At 40.2% G+C, this 24,573-nt stretch overlaps 1 protein-coding gene across 1 annotated transcript; it reads left to right on the forward strand.

Annotated features, from left to right (window-relative positions):
• Positions 1 to 22,475: 22,475 nt before the first annotated feature.
• Positions 22,476 to 23,486, forward strand: LOC141641059 (uncharacterized). The gene has a single exon (XM_074449736.1). It carries the CDS (start codon positions 22,476 to 22,478, stop codon positions 23,484 to 23,486), a length of 1,011 nt encoding a protein of 336 aa, XP_074305837.1.
• Positions 23,487 to 24,573: the final 1,087 nt, after the last annotated feature.

Raw genomic sequence — 24,573 nt, forward strand, 5'->3', positions numbered from 1 at the left:
GAGAATCAGACGAAGATGACGATGAAGAGGTAAGTTATCTTCAACTTAAAAAACGTGTTAAGAAATTGTCTAAAAGGGATTTAATTTAATACTTTGAACAATCTCTTGATAAATGTCACGAACAGGATTTGGAATTGAAAGATCTAAAGGAACAGATTCTCGGAATCGCGGAAGAGAATCATACTCTCAAGGCTAAAGCTAAGAAGTTGAAATCTAAAGGTATAGCTGAGAAAGCTACAACATTAGATTCCACTATAGCTGAAAAGAAGGAATTAGAGTCCAAAGTTATAGCTAATGAAGCTATAACTTCAGATCTAAACCTTAACATCAAGCACCTTCAAGCCAAAGTTATAGCTAATGAAGCTATAACTTTAGAACTTAGAAAAGCCAAAGAACTTTTGGAAGCTAAGGTCACATCTAATGAAGTAGTGAGCTTAGACCAAAAGAAAGAGATAGATTCTCTTTCAAAGCAATTGAAAGAATCTAAGACCGATATGATCAATGTTAAGAAACACCACACCGATGTTGTGTTCATTCTTAATAAACGATTCCAAGACTTTCGTGATAACTTTAAAAAGGACAATGATGTAGATCACACGAAATGTCAAGAGGAAATTAAAACCCTAAAAGACCTACTTCTACACGCTAGAAAGGTCCATGACAAGTGGGAAGGTAGCACAAAAGTCCTAAACTTCCTAACCGAACAATCTGACAATAATATGAAAATGGGGTTAGGACATGAGTTCTACAGCCGTAGAGATCACTCTAAATGCAAATCAACACTTTCGGATTTTGATTTCAGAAAAAGGAAGTATGCTGATCTTCCTGAATACTTGATTTGCAATTACTGTGGTCATACAGGTCACATCCAAATCAATTGTGTCAAAAAGGGTCATGATATACGAAAAAATGCCGAACATGCTAAAACTGTTGACACAATTGTCGAGGATAAGGAAACCCCCACTAACGAACCTAACGAAGAAAGAAACAATAAATTTCGTTAGTTCTATGACATGGCCTTTAACTACGCTAAGAAACCTAGCACCTCACAAAACCCTTGTCGATCTCAACCTAGTAAACCTACTTACAAGGGAAATAGTCGTGAAAGACCTAGAGAAATTCCTAGACTTAGAGAAAACCCTAACCCTAGAACTCCTCCTAAGCCAAATAAACCAAGGGTTAGAAAAATGGTTATTAGACAAGTTTGGATTCTAAAGAACTTAGTTTATAGAGTAACTAATCATAAGGGACCTAACTTAGCTTGGGTACCTAAAAACTGTATCTAATCCTTTCTGCAGGAAGAAGTGAAAGAAAACAATCAATGGTATCTTGACAGTTGATGTTCAAGACACATAACCGGAGATAAGAATCTATTTCTTTCACTCAAGCCCTTCAACGGAGGCAAAGTGACGTTCGGGGAGAACAAAAAGGGAAAAGTAGTCGGCGTTGGCAAAATCGGAATCTCTAAGTCTCACACGATCAGTGATGTTTATCTCGTGGACGGTCTAAAACATAACTTGCTAAGCATATCTCAACTATGGGACAAAGGTAACAAAGTAGTTTTTCATACTGATAGTTGTCGCATTATTATTGAAGGAACTAGCAATGTTATTCTTGAAGGCCACAGAAAAAGGAATGTTTATATGGTAGATTTAAATGCTGTGCCTACTAACTCCTTTTCGTGCATGAAAGTTACACTTGATGATCCTTGTCTATGGCATAAACGTTTTGGTAACATTAGCTCACTAACCTTGAATAAACTCAAGAAGTGGGACTTGGTTGAAGGGTTACCTAAGATCAAGTTCGACCAAGAAAAGATGTGTGACACGTGTCCAAGATGTAAACAAGTAAGATCATCATTCAAACCAAAAAGAGTAGTAAGCATAAATCAAGCCTTGGAATTAGTACACATGGATTTATGTGGACCAATGAAGGTAAGGAGTAGAGGAGAATCCAGGTACGTCTTCGTTCTTGTAGACGACTACTCAAGGTATGTATGGCCTATCTTTCTTCATTCAAAAGACGGAACTTTTGATGAATTTGATTGTCGTATGAAACGTGTTCAAAACAAATATAAGACTAATCTTGTATCTATTCGTATGGATCATGGCACCGAATTTGATAATCAAACCTTTATAGAATATTGTAGAGTTAATGGTGTCGGGCATAACTTTTCTGCACCAAGAACTCCTCAACAAAACGGTGTCGTTGAACGTATGAATAGAACTTTAGAAGATATGGAACGTACAATGCTCTTGTGTAGTGGTTTACCTCGTAACTTTTGGGCTGAAGCCATTAGTACTTCTTGCTACATCCACAATCGTGCTATGATCCGACCTATTCTTAAGAAAACCCCCTACGAACTTCTTAGAGGTCGAAAACCTAATATCTCCCATCTTCGTTGTTTTGGGAGTAAATGTTTTGTACACAATAACGGTAAATACCGGTTAAGTAAGTTCGACCCTAGGAGTGATGAGGCGATTTTCATAGGATATTCAGATCATAGCAAGGCTTACAAAGTCTACAATAAAAGAACTCTTTGCATTGAAGAAAGTGTCCACGTTATTTTTGATGAAGATAACGTGTTCGATAAGCCTTTACAGGATGAGGAAGAAGGCTTGGATGAACCCGACTTTCGTCTTTCAAGAGACGATCCCCCGGAGTTGGAATTGGAGGTCATTGAAATTGAGGGAATAAGTGATGAACTTACTCGTTCCTCAAAAGATAAAAAGGAGAAAGGCAAAGTTATAGTTGATGATACTATAACATTGACTCAAGACAAGAACTCCCAAACCAATGTTATAGATGATGTTACTATAACATTGAATCCAAATCAAAGTGTAGAGTCCGAGGTTATAATCGGCTCAAATACAACACCCGGATTGGATTCAGGGGGAACTTCCTCAAATTCCGAACCAAATGAAGTCGGGTCAAGCTCAAATAACGATGAAGAACCAAGCACTTCAACAAAGTGGAAATACAAGAACTCACACTCCATGGACAATATTCTTGGAAATATTAAGAAGGGTGTTCAGACAAGACGTTCCTTAAACAACTTCTGCTCTTTCTACTCTTTCCTATCCATGATCGAACCAAAGAACATCAATGAAGCTCTTGGTGAATCAGATTGGATTATAGCTATGCAAGAAGAGCTACAGCAGTTCGAAAGAAACAAGGTTTGGCATTTAGTTCCTAGACCAAAAGATCATTCAGTCATTGGAACTAGGTGGGTCTTCAGAAACAAATTAGATGATGCCGGAGTCATTGTCAGAAACAAAGCAAGATTGGTGGTCCAAGGGTATAATCAACAAGAAGGAATAGATTATGATGAGACGTTCGCACCTGTTGCTCGCCTTGAAGCTATTAGACTTCTGATAGCATTCGCCGCACACAAGGGAATGAAGCTCTTCCAGATGGATGTCAAGACGACATTCTTAAACAGTAATTTACTAGAGGAAGTCTTCGTTAAACAGCCCCCTGGTTTTAAGAATATCAAATTTGAGGATCACGTGTTCAAATTGGATAAAGCCCTCTATGGATTAAAGCAAGCACCTAGAGCATGGTACGATCGATTATCTAAATTTCTACTTGACAGTGGATTCAGTAGAGGATCCGTCGACAAAACCCTATTTCTAAAAACTGAGGGTTCTGACCTTTTGGTTGTTCAAATATACGTCGATGATATTATCTTTGGATCGACCAACCGAAGCCTATGCAAATATTTTTCTGAGTTGATGACTTTCGAGTTCGAGGAGAGTATGATGGGAGAATTAAAATTCTTCTTAGGGCTGCAAATACAACAAACTGATGAAGGCATTAAAATCCATCAACAGAAATACATCAAGGAGTTGATTCGGAAATTCGAAATGGAAAATTCACATGCTATGCCTACTCCAATGGTCGAGAACAAGAAATTGACTTTGGATGAAAACGGTAAATCAGTTGATGAAACTACTTACCGTGGGATGATTGGGTCACTGTTATATTATGACCGCAAGTAGACCCGATATAATGTTTAGCGTATGCGTTTGTGCGAGATATCAATCATCTCCCAAAGAATCGCATATGACTGCCGTAAAACGAATTTTACGTTACTTGATTAGAACGGCCAACTTATACCTATGGTATCCAATGGAGTGTAATTTTGATCTAGTCGGTTATTCTGATGCCGACTACGCAGGATGTTCTCTAGACAGAAAAAGTACGTCGGGTGTCGCCACATTTGTCGGACCGTGTATTATTACGTGGGGTTCGAAGAAACAAAATTCGGTTGTTCTCTCAACTGCTGAAGCCGAATATATTGCTGCAGGACTGGTATGTACTCAACTCTTATGGCTTAAGCAACAATTACGTGATTATGATGTTGACGTACGATGTATTCCTATTTTGTGTGATAATACTAATGCTATTATAATTTCTAAAAATCCCGCACAACATTCACGTACTAAACACATTGAAATAAGACATCATTTTATTCGAGACCATGTTGAGAAGGGGAATATAAAACTTGAATTTTGTAGTACTGAAAAACAATGGGCAGACATTTTGACAAAATCATTAGCTAGAGAATATTTTGAGACTTTACGGTTGGAAATTGGTTTAATCAGTGGTACCTAAGCTTCTATATATGTTCAATTTCCTTATGACTGACTAGTTAAGTTGAGATTGTATGACTGTGTCCGTATATTGCGTTGCATGAATAATTTCGTTTGTAGAAATATTTTTATCATAAAATTATATTTGTAGTTTAGAATTTAATTATTATACAAACTTATTCCTTATCACAATAAACAAACACACCAAATTTTTTATCTTTCCAATTCACAAAAATCTTTCCAAATTGCTCTCCTGTACACGGCTCATACTTCCTATACAAACTCAATTTCCTTATTCTTATCTTATCACCATAAATAAATCTATCCCTTAAATTCCTATACCTACCATAATTCTTATTCCTAATTAACATCTCCACTTGTTAAACCTATACCTAGCCTACACCTATTTCTACCCCCTTGCGTGTTACCCGTCCAACCAACCCCACCTGCATACTTTTCTTCTTCTCAAAATTTTACCATCATCACAACTCATCTTCTTTACACAACCCATCACCATCACCTCCTTTTTCAAACTATCATCATCATCATGAATCCAACCCATGCAAAAAATACCCGATCTTCAACCCGTCACCACCAAAACCGCCACTTTCATAACCAAACTTCATCACTACCACCATATGATCCTAATTCCACTAATTGTCCTTCACCACAACCAAACCAAACCACGCCCCTGTTTCGTGGTTGGAACGAGTCGGTGTCCGAAGGCAAAAGACGCCGTCTTTTCAAAGGAAAAAATAAGGTAGTTGTCGATGAAAGTGAAGCTTTGGAGGAACCCGAGGTTATAGTTCGGAATGGTGTTGCTTGTACCTTGCTTAAGGATGTTTCGAAAGCCGCAACCAAGGAAGGGTTAAATCGTGTTCGGCTTACTCATGACGAAAGCATCATAGTTAATCGAGTTTTGAGGTATTCCATTCATGGTGGAAGGTATTATCCGAAATCTTGGTTGGTTAATGTTCCCGCTCTTGCTTTCTTTGTTCATTTTCTTGATTTTCAAGGGTGGAGTCACATTAGTCAGTTTTCGGGTCCTATTTATCCAGTTGAGATGGTTCAATTCTTTGTTAGTGTCTCAATTCAGAAAGGAGTCTTGCATGCGGTTGTTAATGGATTTGATGTGACGGTCTCTGTTTCGGATTTTTGCTCTGCTTTTTCGGTTCCCGATGACGGAATTGAATTAAATCCGAGTTTTGAATGGTATAATGTGGTGAGTGAAAAGGAGTTGTTAGTGAAAAACTATTTTGAGGAGATGACGGATGAAGTTAATATCGTGGTTCGTCCTCTCTCGGCAAAAATCAAGTTCCTCTTGAATTTTTTGTGGAACACAGTGGTGCCGAGGAGAGGAGGCCGTAATTGTAACACCCCCATATTCAGAGGAGCCTTAACTAGGCCTTCCTTAGCATATAAGGGCGTTACCATCTCGGTTGCCCGAGGATAGTAATAATCAAATGTCGATAAGAGAACTATTATGTTATATTACAAGTGATTTAAACAACAAACGATATAAAAGGTACAACTCAAAGACTACTCGCTACTGCTATCAAATCTCGTGAAGACTCATCTCTGCCCAGACTCCAGCTATCAACAACATCAGCACCTGCTAAGACCGACTGCTCACCATAAGGGATCACGGCAGACACATAACAAACAAACAACCACACAAGGTCAGTACTAAGATAAGATACGACAACAACAACTACAATTACCAACACAATACAATGCTATAAATCTCAAATACAATCACAATAACCCAACCAACTCTGTCACTGACTGTCCACTGGACCAGCCCTGCCAGTAGGGGACCGCAGCCATTCCCACCAAATCCCCGCTCCTCATAATGAGCGATAACCTTGTCCATCAATGTGCACATCCCCTCCCGTGGCGAGTTCCACGGAGGGCGAAACTAGGGCGTGAGGCCACTCCCGCAAGTGACCCCACTCAGACGAGAACGCGTCTCGAGAACCAGAGACAACAACCACAATCACCATCACAACCGTCACGATACAACTACGATACTAAGCAATCACAACGACCGACATACTAGACCATCTACAGAAACTGAGTAGGCGAACCTACCTTTAAGCAACTGCAACCAATCCATGTCGACAAACAACCTATCCAGCGACCAAGCAAGGCTTATAACCACAATACAATTATCTATTACTAACAAGCAAACCCTAACTGTAAAGAACAAGGACAAGGATGATGATTACGACATACCTATAGGGAGAAACTCAGCAAAAGACCGCTACCCGACTCAAGAGACGCTCTCCTAAGGCACAAGGAACTTCAAAAGGCTTCCATGGAGGTTTTGAGGTGAAGGGAAGGGAAAGAGGCGACTGAAGGATAGGAGGAAAGTGGCGGAAGTGATATGCGGATTTAACAAAACGCGATATAAAACCCTCGCTGAAAACTCGGTACTCGATCGAGTACCCAACATACTCGATCGAGTGGCCCCCTACTCGATCGAGTAACCTAGCTACTCGATCGAGTAGCCTCTACTCTATCGAGTACCACTCATAATACGCAACCCAAGATGGTTTTGGCACGCAATTCTAAGACTACTCCCGCTCCCAAGGTCAGTCAACGCTGGTCAAAGGGTCTCTAAAAGGGCGGGTATTACAGTCTTCCCCCCTTAAAAGAACTTCATCCCCAAAGTTCAACTCACCTATCTCACGCACAAGACACGGAAAAACAGGACATCACCAATCTTCCTACTCAAACCATTGCTCCCTGGAACTATCGTCCCCCTCCATGAGATCATCATCACCGTCTACGCTCTATACCTATCGACTCTTACAACTATCACGCAAACATTATCACCGTTAATTGTCACTCTATATGTATGCATCAATTCTTACAAATTATTATATATCAAACATCGACCTTGCCATACGAGTCAACACAAACGACCATCACTCATCATATGATAACGACTATCAACCCGAAACGTATCTCATGTCAACCTTATACTGCACAACTAACACCACTGTGTTACTCACTAATTCATTCTATTACGACACATTGCGACACATTGCGCCACAACTGGCTCTTTATAACGGTCCTTTAAAACATACTATCACATTCATTTTAACGAACTAAAGTAACCACCTAGACTTCATATAAGCAATGTGACCAACGTACTAGAAAAAATTAGTAATTAAACAACAAAACCTTGTAAACGAATAACAACATAACTTTAAAATCAACCTTTTTATTTTGCGACATTACTCTTCCCCTCTAAAAAGGAAATTCGTCCCCGAAGTTCACCACCAAAATTACAACACATTTTACTTATTACGTGATTCCTAACGTGTATTAGAAACATAGTATTTATTATGGACATTACTCGTTAAGCATATACTCGTTAAATTATAAATCATATACATACATCAGGATAACTCGCCGCCGTCGATAAAGTACGTTAATATCGTATGCACAAACGTATGAAGAAATGTAACTTCAATGAATGAATGGTAATATGGCATATGTAATATTAAAACAATCAAGAAATCGTCGCCACTTCACTAATTGTTACAAACACGCATATAAAACCGAAACTTGACTTCCAACATAAGAAATTAACGGTTCAAAGGTGTTACTACGCACCAATAACCACATTAAACATCAAACTTGCAATTATAAAACAATTGTACATTTTAAATTTTCGAAAACCTCCTGTAACAGTGCTACTCGATCGAGTAGGTAGCGGTACTCGATCGAGTGCCATGCTACTCGATCGAGTAGCCCACAGATCAGAATTCTTTTTATCCCACTTTCCTGCAGCTACTCGATAGAGTACGGGGTACTCTGTCGAGTACCTATAGGTCACAGTGCCTTATAAGACTTGTCGTAAGCCATCATACATAAACATAGTTGTCATATAATCCGAGTCGGGATGACTCCCCGACTCCCAACATCCTGCAATAAGCTCAAAATATCCAATCCGGCCTTATGGCCAACAATACAAGTACAACTAAGTCTCAACGAAAACAATTACTAAAGTCTAACAACACTACCAACATCTAAAACCAGCTACCATCAACAAAGATAAGTACAACGAGTATCACTCCTCCTGCTGCTGCTGCTGCTCAACCATCACCTCATCATCACCACCACCGCCAGAAGTACCTGCTCCCGATGACCCAATCCCCGCATCCACTCCTGCTCCTGCTCCTGGGCCCACGTACCATGGAGTCAAGCTACCGTAGGCAAAGGACTGAGGTGTCCCCCACGTCGACTGATCCACCCTGTAGGAATGGAAAACCCCTGTGTAGTCCCCAACTCCACTCCACCAAACCGGATGCGGTCCCTCGGTCCCTATCCCCTGAGAGTACGCCATCTCGTGCATGTTCCGGAGTGTCAAGGTAGATGACACTCTCTCCGCCAAGTAGCTGGATCGCGTCTCCGGGGTGTCGAGGTAAGGGTAGCACGGAAAAGGATGCTGCTGCTGCTGTGGTGCCACCGGCCGTGGCCTAGTCTCCGAGGTCCTCTCCCTCACTCGACGGGGTCCTCTCCCCAACCTAGGTCTCTCCACCGCCACGACCGACGCATTCTCGCCCTTCTTTGGCTCTGGTATCACCTTGAGAATCGTGTCGTCGATGAGGTAGGTCTGCAGATGGCGGGGTCTATCAACATCCTCCTCCTCCTCCTCCTCATCATCGGAGTCCAAAGTCACTACCGCCGGCTCTAAGGGCTCTGTCGGTGGGAGGTGCTCAGGAGCTGGAATCTTCATCCAACTCACGCCCCATACCCTCCAAGCTAGGCTACCGTCAGCCAAAGTCCTCAACCATTTCAGGTCGAGATAGTAGTCACGATCCATAGTGGGCACTGGGGTAGCTAGAGGCACGTACTCCGAAGAAGCCTCGAAAGAGGTTAGCTTTTCAACTAACCGAGTGGCGATGGCGCCACAACTCAAGTACCGGGAAGAGGCAGTGGCCATCAAGGCAAGGGCAGCACAAACCATCGAAGAGGCATTAAAGACCACTTTCCTGGTCCGCTCCGGGTTCAAGTAAGACATCAGAAGTAACACCTCATGGTTGTTCAGCTTCCTGATATCCGGTCGATCATAAAGGAGGTTCGAGAGGGAACGAAGAAAGATCCTCAATGTGACATGCTGAACATCATTAATCAGCATGTTACTCGAGGTGGGAGCTAGTTTCCCGGTCAGATAAGGCATTAGGCGGCAGACACCGCACTCAGCAGGGATATCAGTGATGGAGTCCTTGGGAGGCTTGGCCAACCCAAGGTGAGAATCAAATTGGTCCATAGAAAGCAAGAAACTAGTGTTCATCAACCGAAACTCAACGGTCTGGCCAGCGGGGTCATAGAAAAAGGAGCTCATAAATTCCAAGGTAAGAAAAGGATAAGAGTGCTTCCTCACTCTATACAAACCCATAAGGCCCAAGGTCTCAAATATGTGACGGACATCCGTCACTATCTCCAATTCCTCCAACAATGTAGTATCTATACACCTCGTTGGTCTCATCTTACGTTTTTGTAAAACTACAAAACGCTCTCGCTGTTTGAAATCAACAAAAACAACAGAAGGGTACTCCGGAACTGCGGGTACCACAGGTCCACTCCCTTCCCCCATCTCAGGTGGATTACCCCTCCCCCGTTTACTTTGACGAGTTCCTATGTTCAGTCTCGACATCTGTTTCAGCATATGACTTAAGCAACTTGCATAAACACGTAAAGCATATACTTCATGTAATTTGGACTTTACATACTCAGTTAGGCACTCAAATTCACCAACAAATTCGACATGTGAAGCACAGATTTCATGCCATTAACTTTGAATACTAAGCTAGGTACACACATTCACCAACAGTTTCCCAAATTTGATATATATAAACTCAGTTTACAGCTACTCATAAGCCACAGTTGTGAATGATTTATCATGGTGAATACACATGCTCAACAAATTCGGATATCCTAGCATGATTCCAAAGGTTGTTCCAAACACACTTCTAATCACATGTGAGGCATTGTTACTAGTTCATGGAAAAGAATAACTTAGAACATATCATCATCACCCTTCAATATTATGAACAACAACTTAATTAAATTTTTCGACGGTCTTTTACAAATTTGTAACAATTTTGGCATATTTTTCATCAATTATCGTCTCTATTATCATATTGAAGTTCAATCTTCCCTTAAACAGTCATATACCACACCAAATTCCAATTATAGATCACGAATTTCCACTTGAGGCACTTTTAAGACGGAGTTTTAAGGCAACTTTCTAAGGTAAAAATCATCAAAATCCATCCTTCAACATGATATAAACAATACCTAGGGCTCAATTCTACCGTCTAACCATTGTAAAACAACCAAAAATCAATTTCAATTTTGGAAACCTTAGAAATTTCGGGTTCAATTTTTGCAATTTCAAGTCTAATTTACAGCAATTTGTCATCAACAAACATGGAATGAAGGCATGTGAATCATATTGCAACTATTAAAAGCAACAATCTATCCATATGAATCGAAATTTCAGATTTTATCCTTATTCTAACACACCCAAATCAATAAATCATGTAAATTAGGAAGGAAGGCATACCTTGATTGAGTAGCAAAGTAAAGAAACGAAATTAAGCAAAGAAATCAACCCCCAAATTAACCACTACCAACTCAAGATATGAGGGATTTTTGAGGATTTTGAGAGGAGCAAGCTTTAGGGCTCGAAATATAGAGGAAGGATGGGAAGGAATAGAAAGAATTGGGGTTTTAAGAAACCCGTAGGATTCTCTGTACAGTAACCTACTCGATCGAGTGTCTAGGGTACTCGATCGAGTACCACCCTACTCGATCGAGTAGGAGCTATTTCGTCGAGTAACTGTAGGAAATCTTTCCACATCCCGACGTCATAGCTTCCTAACTAGATCGAGTGAGGTCTACTCGGTCTAGTAAACTCTCGCACTCGGTAAAGTATAGCTAAGTACTCGGTCGAAGTACAAAGTAAATCGAAAATACCTGCAAAACAACACCACGTGTCGATTCCAAACTAAGTTCGGAGTTCGGCACAAATTACCACGCGCATTCCCGCATTACTATTATTACTCAAGCATTAAGCATCGTCTCGACAAATAAGGTGTATGTCACATTACGCTACACAATTACCCAACTCGGTTTACCTGCTACTAAGTCCCTCATAAACATAAGTATGTCATTATATAACACTTAAACTTGTCTTAACATATCGCTACCAAACTCGCGTTCACAATAACATGAAACATGTAATTAACATTAATTCATTCTTTCATATAACATATAATTAATATTCTTTATAACAAATCAATCAATCCATGTTCTCCAATACAATTATAAGCAATTCATTTTACACAAATCGATTGTCACGCAGCGGAAAAGTTTCAACTAACTAACAAAGCATATATACATTACCATATGCTATGATTCAAATTATAACTCAACAATTCTATAACCATCATCATCGTACTCACAGCAGGGTCTATAGACTCGTACATGACTACCGTCACCATCAACTTAAGCAAACACCAACATGTTCATCCTTCTATTATAGCACACCCATTCACATTCCCAAGCATTTCTATCGAATAGACTTTTGTCACGTATCTCAAAATCATCATACAAGCTCACTAATCATGCCAACTCTTCACTAAACACGACCCAAATACAGCTATCACATCCTTATTAATGCTAACTAAGGCTCAACTACAAGTAGCTCCGACACAATTGGCATACACGTCACACATATACACACAGACTCCACATTCCCGTACCATGTGACTGGCTTAAGCATCATGGGGCCAAGATTTTGAAATGAGGGCGCCTACTCACCCAAAACCTAGCATCAGCTGGGGCTCCCATTACACATACACCAGGTTCATTTTATTAGACTCACTATGTTCATTATTTTTATTTGTTACAGGTTCCAAAATCGTCGCTCTGATACCACTTTGTAACACCCCCATATTCAGAGGAGCCTTAACTAGGCCTTCCTTAGCATATAAGGGCGTTACCATCTCGGTTGCCCGAGGATAGTAATAATCAAATGTCGATAAGAGAACTATTATGTTATATTACAAGTGATTTAAACAACAAACGATATAAAAGGTACAACTCAAAGACTACTCGCTACTGCTATCAAATCTTGTGAAGACTCATCTCCGCCCCTGGACTCCGGCTATCAACAACATCAAAGACTGCTAAGACCGACTGGTCACCATAAGGGATCACGGCGGACACATAACAAACAAACAACCACACAAGGTCGATCGAGATAAGATACGACAACAGCAACTACAATTACCAACACAATACAATACTATCAATCTCAAATACAATCACAATAACCCAACCAACTCTGTCACTGACTGTCCACTGGACCAGCCCTGCCAGTGGGGGACCGCAGTCGTTCCCACCAAATCCCCGCTCCTCATAATGAGCGATAACCCTGTCCATCAATGTGCACAACCCCTCCCGTGGCGGGTTCCACGGAGGGCGAAACTAGGGCGTGAGGCCACTCCCGCAAGTGACCCCACTCAGCCGAGAACGCGTCTCGAGAACTAGAGACAATAACCACAATCACCATCACAACCGTCACGATACAACTACGATACTAAGCAATCACAATACAATCACAACGACCGACATACTAGACCATCTACAGAAACTGAGTAGGCGAACCTACCTTTAAGCAACTGCAACCAAGCCATGTCGACAAACAACCTATCCAGCGACCAAGCAGGGCCTATAACCACAATACAATTATCTATTACTAACAAGCAAACCCTAACTGTAAAGAACAAGGACACGGATGATGATTATGACATACCTATAGGGAGAAACTCAGCAAAAGACCGCTACCTGACTCAAGAGACGCTCTCCTAAGGCACAAGGAACTTCAAAAGGCTTCGATGGAGGTTTTGAGGTTAAGGGAAGGGAAAGAGGCGACTGAAGGATAGGAGGAAAGTGGCGGAAGTGATATGCGGATTTAACAAAACGCGATATAAAACCCTCGCTGAAAACTCGGTACTCGATCGAGTACCCAACATACTCGATCGTGTGGCCCCCTACTCGATCGAGTAACCTAGCTACTCGATCGAGTAGCCTCTACTCTATCGAGTACCACTCATAATACGCAACCCAAGATGGTTTTGGCACACAATTCTAAGACTACTCCCGCTCCCAAGGTCAGTCAACGCTGGTCAAAAGGTCTCTAAAAGGGTGGGTATTACAGTAATAAGGTGTTGAGTTATGAAGCTATAATTGTCTATTCTTGGTTGGAAGGTCAGAAAGTAAATTTGGGTAGTGTCGTGTTGCACCGTATAATTCAAACAAGTCTCACGGTAACAAAATAGAAGTTGAGCACCACAATCGACTTACCATATGGGATGTGGGTGTCTCGGTTGTTGGAGATTAAGCGCGTGGTGGGACAAGATAGTTACGGTGTTAGTGCTCGGGATTGTATGTGTGACAAGTTGATCAAACCCGAGTTGCTTCTTGTTAAAGATGTTGAGAAAACCCCGGGAGATTCGGGTTTGGGAGCTATGGAGTCGAAATTGGAAGGGTTTATGAGTGGTTTAATGGAGAAATTTGAGGAGCATTCGACAAATTTGGCTACTGTGTTGTCACGGGTTGGACCATCTCGGTCTTTAGACTCGGGCTTGGATGCTACTCGGGTGTACTCTTGGATGGAGGAAGTGAACAAAAGGTTAGCGGGTTTTGAGAGGGAGTTGAAGGCAATTCGTGGGGAAGTGTTCCGACACGGTGATCGTCTCACTTTCCTTACAAGTCAAGGTGGAGCGTTGGTTATGCACGGGAAAGCCATGGCGAGTGATCAAGCGCTCACTTTGGAGGCCACAAAAGCTCTCTCCTTGAAAGTGCTTAACTTTGAAAGGAGCGTTGGTACTCTTTCTCAGCTGGTTCGGAGCTCGTTTGACCGTCTTGATGCCTTAGAGCATCGTACTAGGCCCGACTACGTGAACCCGTATAAGACCCGTAACATTTGATTTCCTCTTGCATTACCATATCTAGCCCTTACCTTATTTAGCTTTTCCTTTCTTTTCTCTTGGTGTGTCTAAACATTATCATTCGGCCCATATTGGCAATGCACTTGTGGTTATGGCCCAAGTGTTTCATTAGACATATGTTCATTCGGCCCATTTTGGCTTAAACATGTTTAATTCCTAAGTTTGTATGGTACTTATCTTTTGGATGCTTATAGTCTTGCGTGTTATTTTTAATCCCTATGACGTTTTATCTCTTGTTTCGTCTTATATTATTCTAGTCATTTTTAATTTGTTCTTAGCTTTTCGATGATGTCAAGAGGGGGAAAGAACGTCTATAGTAAGCATCTACCTAAGCTTGCTCCTTGTCAAGACCAATTGTCTCTTAAAGTCCTTAAAGTTTCGGTTTTGAAAAATCATTTTGATCTTGCGTTAATCGTTATTATCATGATAACGGTATTATATTGAGGGGGAACTACACACTTAGTCACAATTTCTAGGAGGCTTGCCATCATCAAAAAGGGGGAATTTGTTGAATCATATAGCTTATATGTTTATGTTTTGATGATGTCAAGGTGCTTTACATTTTATATACGTGTTGCGTGTAATCGTTTGTCAAGTGTTTTAGAATTAACCTATTACGAGCAACAAAGAAGATTGTGACAATTGCATGTAAAGTTCAAGCCTTTATTCAAAGATCAAACGGTTCAAGATTCATTCAATAAGTATGTGGAGAAGGAGTTCGTCTAAAGATTAATCAAGCTTGGATGATGACGTAGCCTATACTCGAAGATATTCTTGAAGATTAGAATAGTATAGGTGGTTATCTCGTAATGATAATTAAGAATGAGTTTTTTGAATTGGTAAAGTTATAGCTTTGCAGCTATAACATTACTAGTAAAAGAGCTCAATGTTATAGCTCTCCTACTATAACATTGAGATGCTGAGTTTTTATACACGACTTATAAATGTTTAGAAAATTGTTTTTTTAATTCTTTAAAGTTTATTTTAAATGTTTTAATGAAAGTATTTATATAAAGCCCGGTTTAGTGAGGAGACCGGCTTTGTGTTGGACGTTGGTTAGTAGTCGTGATGGATCAACTTATGAGTTGGACTTTGCTACTAATTAGGGTTCCAACATAGCCTCTCTTAAAACCTAAATTCTAAATCATATGTTAAGACTAGGGTTTGCACGAGTCACGAGGCATATGAGCCGTGACATCTCGTGTTACCTAGGATATATCAGGTAAAGATTTTATTCTATAATAATATCTTTACATATCTTATGCATCCTACTTAATATATTTGTTTATGATAAAAGATATTCTTGTTTTAAGAAATCTTATCATAATCTTAGAATTTATAGTAAAGATAATATTTGAATAGATTATATTCTATCTTTTGGAATATTCTTTATTATCTTTTAAGGCTTTTTGGAAATAGATAATAAGAAGATATGATTTGCTTTTATATCTTATTATTTCGGCTATTAGGGTTTGTGTAAAACCGTGTAGCCTACTCCTTCCTTCCCTATAAATACTTTGTTATTTACGACATCTAAAATAGAGACCTTAAGCATAAAAATTGATTTCAACTTTGCAAAGCAAACCGTGTGTTTTCCAAGAAAAACCGTTTTGTTATTTTGAAAGGTCGTGTGTTTTAAAACTCGCATACTTGTCCTTATTTTATCGTTATAAGACAATAGTGCTTAGTTGATTTCTTAACTTGTTCATTAACGTGAACCTTTGTTAGAATCATTAGTGCTTTCGTATTAGCGTAAATTAGTCACTCGAGTATTTAACGGTACTTATTGAGTTACGGGTAGAGTTAGTTGTACGAGTTGGGTTAGTAAATTTGTAATCCGTAGAAAGGTACTAAATTTATTAATCGAGAATAGTGGACGTGGGTTTCGACTTGTGAAACTGAACCACTTCAAAAACCGTGTGTCTCTTCGTTCTTTCGCTTGCTTCGTTTATTTCGTTTACTTCCATTAGTTGATTAGTTAAAGTTTAATCAATAAACTTTAAATAATCAATTACACACATAATCGAAAAAGCTTTCAAAAGTTTTAAATCCTCAATAATTTTAAATCCTCAATTCCCCCCCCCCCCCCTCTTGAGTATTTTGGGTCAATAGACTCTTCATTTTGATTATGCAGTAAACTTACCCCGTTGTTGTTTTGTAAAATCTGTGGTGATCCATTCGGGGATGGTGAGCAGATTATGACAGGTGATGATGGTATTTAGCTATGTGGACAAGATGGGGAGTCATCACTTCGAGTCTAGCTCCTGCTGTCACGAGATTAGCTGTTTTAGATGTCAGTTGGTTTAAGTAGTAGTAAACATTTGTTTGGTTTGGTTTTGGAATTGTAATCGTTAATTTTAACTTTATACTTAATTAAATATTTTGGAATAGGGATGGCAGTGGGTCGGGGACCCGACCCAGACCCTAAAAGTCGGACCCTAATGGGTCGGGTATGGGTCTTAAGAAAATATTTCGGGTCCGGGTCCGGGTCCGGGTCCGGGTTTAAGTTATGAGACCCATACCCGACCCTTAGACCCTTTATTAAAAAAAGAAAAATCACAACTTTTCTGAATTCATACCGGCAGACCGTAGAAACCAAAGCAACTAAAGTCTCTTTCTCTTCCCATAAAGTGATAAAACTCAACCAAACTCTTCTGACAATACCACCACTCTACCACTGACACAAGGAAACCACCACCACAGCACTGATACGCGACTGGCAACCACATCTCTAATAGACGGCGACCGACAACCACCATTAACGACAGCCAACGACGATCAGATTGAGACGGCTATCAAGTACGGTATTGATTTTAGGGTTCCGAGTTTGATTCTTTCACATGTATATGGAGGTAAAATTAATTTAGGTCTTCTTTGTCTTTCTTAATCTCTTTCGTATGTATATTGGATTTGGTAATGTACAATAGAGATTAATAAACTCATAATGTTAAAGTAGTATGATTTTTTTTTAATATTATAGACCCCATAGCTGTTAATCCTGTTATTAAAGTGGCTGAATCTCGGACCTGCGGGTAGACCCAGACCCGGCCCTTACCCATAGGGTTCGGGTATGTGTCCTCAAATTTTAGACCCTTGCGGGTCTGGGTCGGGTACGGGTCCAAAGGGAAAATCTCGGGTCCGGGTCTAGGTGGACCCGACCCAAACCCTACCTATTGCCATCCCTATTTTGGAATGGTAACTTGGATATACTAGCCTCGGGAAACCGATATGGTAGCGGTCTCCCATGCTAGGGTGGTCTTGGTAAGGCACCTTGGTATGTGAGGGTGTTACAAGACCTTCCCAGATAAATAAGACTGTTACCATCTCGGTGTCCCGAGGCAGTGAATAACAAAGGTAACAAATCCAAAGTAGTCTATGGAAATATAACTTTAAATGGTTTTATTACAACTAAAGTCTAATTTAATATAAATTAAAAAGCTTACAACGAAAATGATAAAGTCTTAAACGTAGAGTAAACAAAGTCTGAGCTAAGTGAGCTAGACGCCTAAGTCCATCCATGCTTTCACACCCAAGCTCCATTGCCTAGTTAATCAAGTACCTGTTATTATCTGCTTCCATGATGGAAACAGTAAACTAAAGGACACATGAATATACACAAGTCAACCTATGATCTTAAAATAAATAAACGGAACAATATAATTAGAGATTCATGGCTCGAGCAAAAAAATTGACAAAAAACCAAAAAAATTATAATAAAAAAGTGACAAATAATTCTAATACAACTGCAATTCTAATGGATTATGCGGAGTTAAAGCCTTTGTTGATACCAATGAAGTGAGTTCTAGTGGTGTTAATTGTTTAAATCTGGACTCAATATTGGAGGAATCGGAGGAAGAATGGCAATCGGTGGGTCACAATTCTGGTAACCAACCTGCTTCATCTCCTACTCCTTTGCTTCAATTATGTGATGAGGATGTCTCTGCGGAAATTGAATATTGGTCCACCACGGTGTATGGCTTTGTTTTGGGGGCTAACCCTCCGTGGGAGGTCCTTAATGGTTTTATTAAGCGTGTGTGGGTCAACCATAAGGTGGATTGGATTTCTTTTCTACCTAATGGAATGTTTGTGGTGATATTTTAAACTTTGGAATGTCGGAACCTGGTGTTACCTAAGGGACACTACTTCTTTGATAACAAACCGGTGATTCTAAATCCTTGGGATCCTAATGTGTGATTTTCAAAAGAGGGGGTAAAGTATATCCCTACTTGGATTCGACTACCTTGACTTGACCTAAAATTTTGGGGAGAATCTTGTTTGATGAAGATATATGGTCTAATTGGGAAGTTTATTAGGCTAGATGGTGCCACTAAGGGCAAGACGAGGTTAGGGTATGCTCGTATCTTGATTGAAGTGGAACTGAATCAACAATTTCCTCATGAGATCAGGTTTATGGATGAGTTGGGTCAGGAGATGAAGGTTCTTGTTGAATATGAGTAGAAGCCAGTTCTCTGCACTGTCTGTAAAGGGTATGGTCACTCTACTGATGTCTGCTGGAAAAAGGATGGTGTGATCCCTAGGAAAGTTTGGCGACTTATCCAGCATAGAAAGCCAGCTCCTAAGGCTACCACAATCCCAAAACCCATAGCCACACCAGTGAGTATTGGTGTATAGAAACCTGTGACTCCTCTAACTATTAACCAAACCTCTACTACTATCATACCTCCTGTGCAGGATACTCCTGTGTTAGTTGGGGGTGTGAGGAGGAATATTGATTTTACTACTTCTTGAATTATTTCAAGGACAATCAGAAACTTGGGAGGAGAACATACTCTGTCCCTGGTGGATAGGAGCAGATCCTTTCTGAATGGACTCAATAGAACCATCCAAACTTCTACAAAAAAGGGAGAAAATTGTGCTAGTTCCTCCAAAGGTGTAACACCCCCATATCCAGAGGAGCCTTAACTAGGCCTTCCTTAGCATATAAGGGCATTACCATCTTGGTTGCCCGAGGACAGTAATAATCAAATGTCGATAAAAGAACTATTAAGTTACATTACAAGTGATTTAAAGCCAACAGACGATATAAAAGATACAACTCAATGGCTACTCGCTATTACTATCAAATCTCGTGAAGACTCATCCCTGCCCGGACTCCAGCTATCAACGACATCAACACCTGCTAAGACAGACTGCTCACCATAAGGGATCACGGCAGACATATAAAACAACAACACAACCACACAAGGTCAGTACTATGATAAGACATGGCAAAACTAACGACATCTAGCAATACAACACAACACGATCAGTCACACACACAATCACATCCACTCCAATCAATCTCCGTCACCAACTGTCCACTAGACCAGCCCTGCCAGTGGGGGACCGCAGCCGTTCCCTCCTAAGCCCCGCTCATCATACCGAGCTATAATCCTGTCCCATTAATGTGCACATCCCCTCCCGTGGCGGGTTCCACGGAGGGCGAAACTAGGGCGTGAAGCCACTCCCGCAAGTGACTCCACTCAGCCGAGAACGCATCTCGAGAACCAGAGACAAACAATCACAATCAACAACCGTCACAATACGAATACGGTAATATACAATAACCACAATACAACTACAACGACACAACAACCGACACACTAGACCATCTACAGAAACTGAGTAGGCGAACCTACCTTTAAGCAACTGCAACCAATCCATGCTAACATACAACATATCCTGCAATCAAGCAATGCCTATAACCGGAACACAATCATCTATTACTATCAAGCAAACCCTAACTGCAAAGACAAGGATACGGATGATGATGATGACATACCTATAAGGAGAAACTCGGCAAAAGACCGCTACCCGACTCAAGTTACGCTCTCCTAAGGCACAAGAACCTTCAAAGGCTTCCATGGAGGTTTTATGGTGAAGGGAAGGGAAAGAGGCGACTAAAGGATTGAAGAAATGAGGCGGAAATGATTTGCGGATTTAACAAAACGCGATTAAAAACCCTCGCTGAAAACCCGTTACTCGATCGAGTGTCCAACCTTCTCAATCGAGTGTCCCCCTACTCGATCGAGTAACCACGCTACTCGATCGAGTAGCCCCTACTCTATCGAGTACCACACATAACTCGTAACTCAAGGTAACTTTGTCACGCATTTCTAAGGACTATTACCGCTCCCAAGGTCAGTCAACGCTGGTCAAAGGGTCTCTAAAAGGGCGGGTATTACAAAAGCCCTATACAATGGTTAGTCTAGGGTTTGGGAATGTTAGGGGGCTAAATAGCCTGACAAAGCAGAAAGATGTGAAATGGTTTTTAAATCAGCAAGTTGTTGGTTTGTTTGGCCTCTTGGAGACAAAAGTCAAACCTAAGTCTCTCAATACTATTACTAATAATATATGTAATGGGTGGAGTGTAACCACAAATAGTAATTACCATAAAGGAGGCAGAGTTTGGATTATATAGAATCCTCATATTTTTCAGATTCTTAATATTACTTATGTTCCTCAATTTATTCATGTCCATGTGAATGAATTGAGCTCTAATAAGTTGTTCTTTATGACCATGGTTTATGCTTTTAATAAAGTGGAGAAAAGACTTCCTTTCTAAGACAGGCTTAAAGTTTTTGCTAGTAGAATAAGCCGTGCTTGGTTGGTATATGGTGATTTTAATAATGTGATGAGACCTAATGAGAGATTGGGTAGTAATGTGACTGATGCTGAAACTAAGGATTTCATTGAGTGTATGGATGTGTGTGGTCTAATGGAGATGAGTTCTATGGGAGCTTTCTTCACTTGGAACAATAAGCATGAAAGCTCCACAAGGGTTTACAGTAGATTGGCCAGATGTTTCATTAATGATGAGTGGCTCTAACTCTTCCCTGATGCCACTGCAAAATTTTTACCTGAAGGAGAATTTGACCATACTCCCTGTATTATTGATACTGTTATGAGTAATCAGAGGAGAAAGGGAGCTTTTAGATATTTGTTGCTCTAGGCATGATCCCCTTATGGAAAAATAAGAGTAGAATTTGATGCTCTAGGCATGATCCCATTTGATCTTCGTAAAATCAGGTTTATGGATGAGTTGGCTCAGGAGATGAAGGTTCGGGTTGAATATGAGTGGAAGCTAGTTCTCTGCACTGCCTGTAAAGGGTATGGTCACTCTACTGATGTCTGCAGGAAGAGGGATGGTGTGATCCCTAGGAAACTTTGGAGACTTATCCAGCACAGAAAGCCAGCTCCTAAGGCTACCACTATCCCAAAACCCATGGCCACACTAGTGAGTACTGGTGCATGGAAACCTGTGAATCCTCCAACTATTAACCAAACCCCTACTACTATCATACCTCCTGTGGAGGATACTTTTGTGTTAGTTAGGGGTGTAAGGAAGAATATTGATTTTACTACTGCTCGAATTATTTCAAGGATAATTAAGAACTTTGGAGGAGAACATACTCTGCCCCTGGTGGATAGGAGCATGTCCTTTTTGGATGGACTCAATAGAACCATCCAAACTGCTACAAAAAAGGGAGGAAATGGTGCTAGTTCCTCCAAAGACCTAGACCATGGTTAGTCTAGGGTTTTGGAATGTTAGGGGGCTAAATAGCCTGACAAAGCAGAAAGATGTGAAATGGTTTTTAAATCAGCAAGCTGTTGGGTTGTTTGGCCTCTTGGAGACAAAAGTCAAACCTAAGTCTCTCAATACTCTTACCAATAATATATGTGATGGGTGGAGTGTAACCACAAATAGTAATTACCATAAAAGAGGCAGAGTTTGGATTATATGGACTCCTCATACTTTTCAGATTCTTAATATTACTTATGATCCTCAATTTATTCATGTCTATGAGAATGAATTGAGCTCTAATAAGTTGTTTTTATGACCATGGTTTATGCTTTTAATAAAGTGGAGGAAACATTTTCTTTCTGGGATAGGCTTAAAGTTTTTTCTAGTAGAATAAGCTGTGCTTGGTTGGTATGTGGTGAATTTAATAATGTGATGAGACCTAATGAGAGATTGGGTAGTAATGTGACTGATGCTGAAACTAAGGATTTCATTGAGTGTATGGATGTGTGTGGTCTAATGGAGATGAGTTCTAGTGGAGCTTTCTTCACTTGGAACAATAAGCATGAAAGCTCCACAAGGGTTTACAGTAGGTTGGCCAGATATTTCATTAATGATGACTGGCTCTGGCTCTTCCATGATGCCACTGCAAATTGTTTACCTGAAGGAGAATTTGACCATACACCCGGTGTTATTGATACTGTTATGAGTAATCAGAGGAGAAAGGGGGCTTTTAGATATTTTAATATGTGGAGTTTGGGAAAATTTTGGCAAACTCACATTCAGGGTGTTAAGATGTTTAAAGTTGTTATGAAGTTGAAATTATTGAAGCAAGATCTAAAAACTTTAAACAAGTTTATGTTCTCTCATATTGAAAATAGTGTTGAGGTTGCTTATGCTCTTCTGATTGACATACAGAAGAAATTAAGTCTGGATACAAGTAATAAGGTGTTGATGGATGAGGAGAGGGATGCTGCTGGCTCTTATCATGTTTTAGTTGCAGCTAGACATAGCTATCTAGCTCAAAAAGACAAAGCTGGCTGGATTTTGGAAGCTGATGAAAACTACTTTTATTTTCATAGCATGATTAAGGGGAGGCAGGCTAGAAACAAAGTGTTGCAAATTGTGGACATGAATGGAAATCTGCAGACTAATGCTGAGGATATCCAACAAGCATTTATTGATTATTATATAAGTTTGTTAGGGAATAATGGTAGCACCACTGATGTTCACATCCCTACTGTGAAATATGGAGGTCCTGTGATTAATGAGGATATGAGTAGGAAATTAATGAGACCTGTCTCATCTGATGAGATTAAGAGAACCATATGAAGTATCCCACATGACAAGCCACCTGGGCCTGATGGATACTCTAGTAATTTTTCTAAAGATGCTTAGCCAACTGTGAGGCAGAAGGTAACCTTTGCAGTGCTTGATTTTTTTCCAAACTGGTAAGTTGCTTAAATAACTCAATGCTACAACTCTTACTCTTGTCCCCAAAACTGTTATTCCAAGATCTGTGTTGGAGTTTAGACCCATAGCATGTTGTAATGTGCTTTACAAATGCATTTCCAAAATTCTTTGTGCTAGAATAGGGGAGGTTCTGCCATCTATTGTAAGCCATAACCAAGGGTAGGCAAATTGTTGAAAATGTCCTTATTTGTCAAGATCTGGTAAGACTGTATGGAAGGAAACATGTCTAACCAAGATGCTTGATGAAAATTGATCTTAAAAAAGCCTATGATTCAATTAAATGGTCCTTTATTGAGCAGATGCTGGTTGCTCTATAGTTCCCTGCTGTTATGAAACATTGGATTATGGAATGTGTTTCCACTCCCTCCTTTACTATAAATTTGAATGGGCATAATACTGGATATTTTAAGGGGAAGAGGGGCTTAAGACAGGGCCATACTTTATCACCCCTTCTTTTTACTCTGTGTATGGATTATTTGAGCAGGATACTTAAAGTAGTGGCTGATAAATGTGATTTCAGATTCCATCCTTTATGCAAAGGGATAAGGTTGACCCACCTTATGTTTGCAGATGATCTACTTATATTTTGTAGAGGGGACATTAGCTCTATTCTTTTCATGCTTAGAGCTTTTAAGACCTTCTCTAAAGCTAGTGGACTCCAACTGAATGCTTCGAAGTCTAATATTTATTTTAAAGGAGTTGCAACTGATGTGATGAATAAGATTCTTTCTTTAACCCTGTGTAGTAAGGGGACCCTGCCTTTTAGATATTTGGGTGTGCCCATCTGCTCTAAGAGGTTGGAGAAAATGGAATGTAGTCTACTGGTTGATAAGATCATCAATAAGATTAAGGGATTTTGGGCTAGAAAGTTATCTTATGCTGGAAGATTGGTTATTGTACAATCACTTTTCCTTTCTCTTCATCAGTATTGGGCTTCTATCTTTGT

This window comes from Silene latifolia, chromosome 2, assembly GCF_048544455.1.
Source record: "Silene latifolia isolate original U9 population chromosome 2, ASM4854445v1, whole genome shotgun sequence".
NCBI classification, from domain to species: domain Eukaryota; kingdom Viridiplantae; phylum Streptophyta; class Magnoliopsida; order Caryophyllales; family Caryophyllaceae; genus Silene; species Silene latifolia.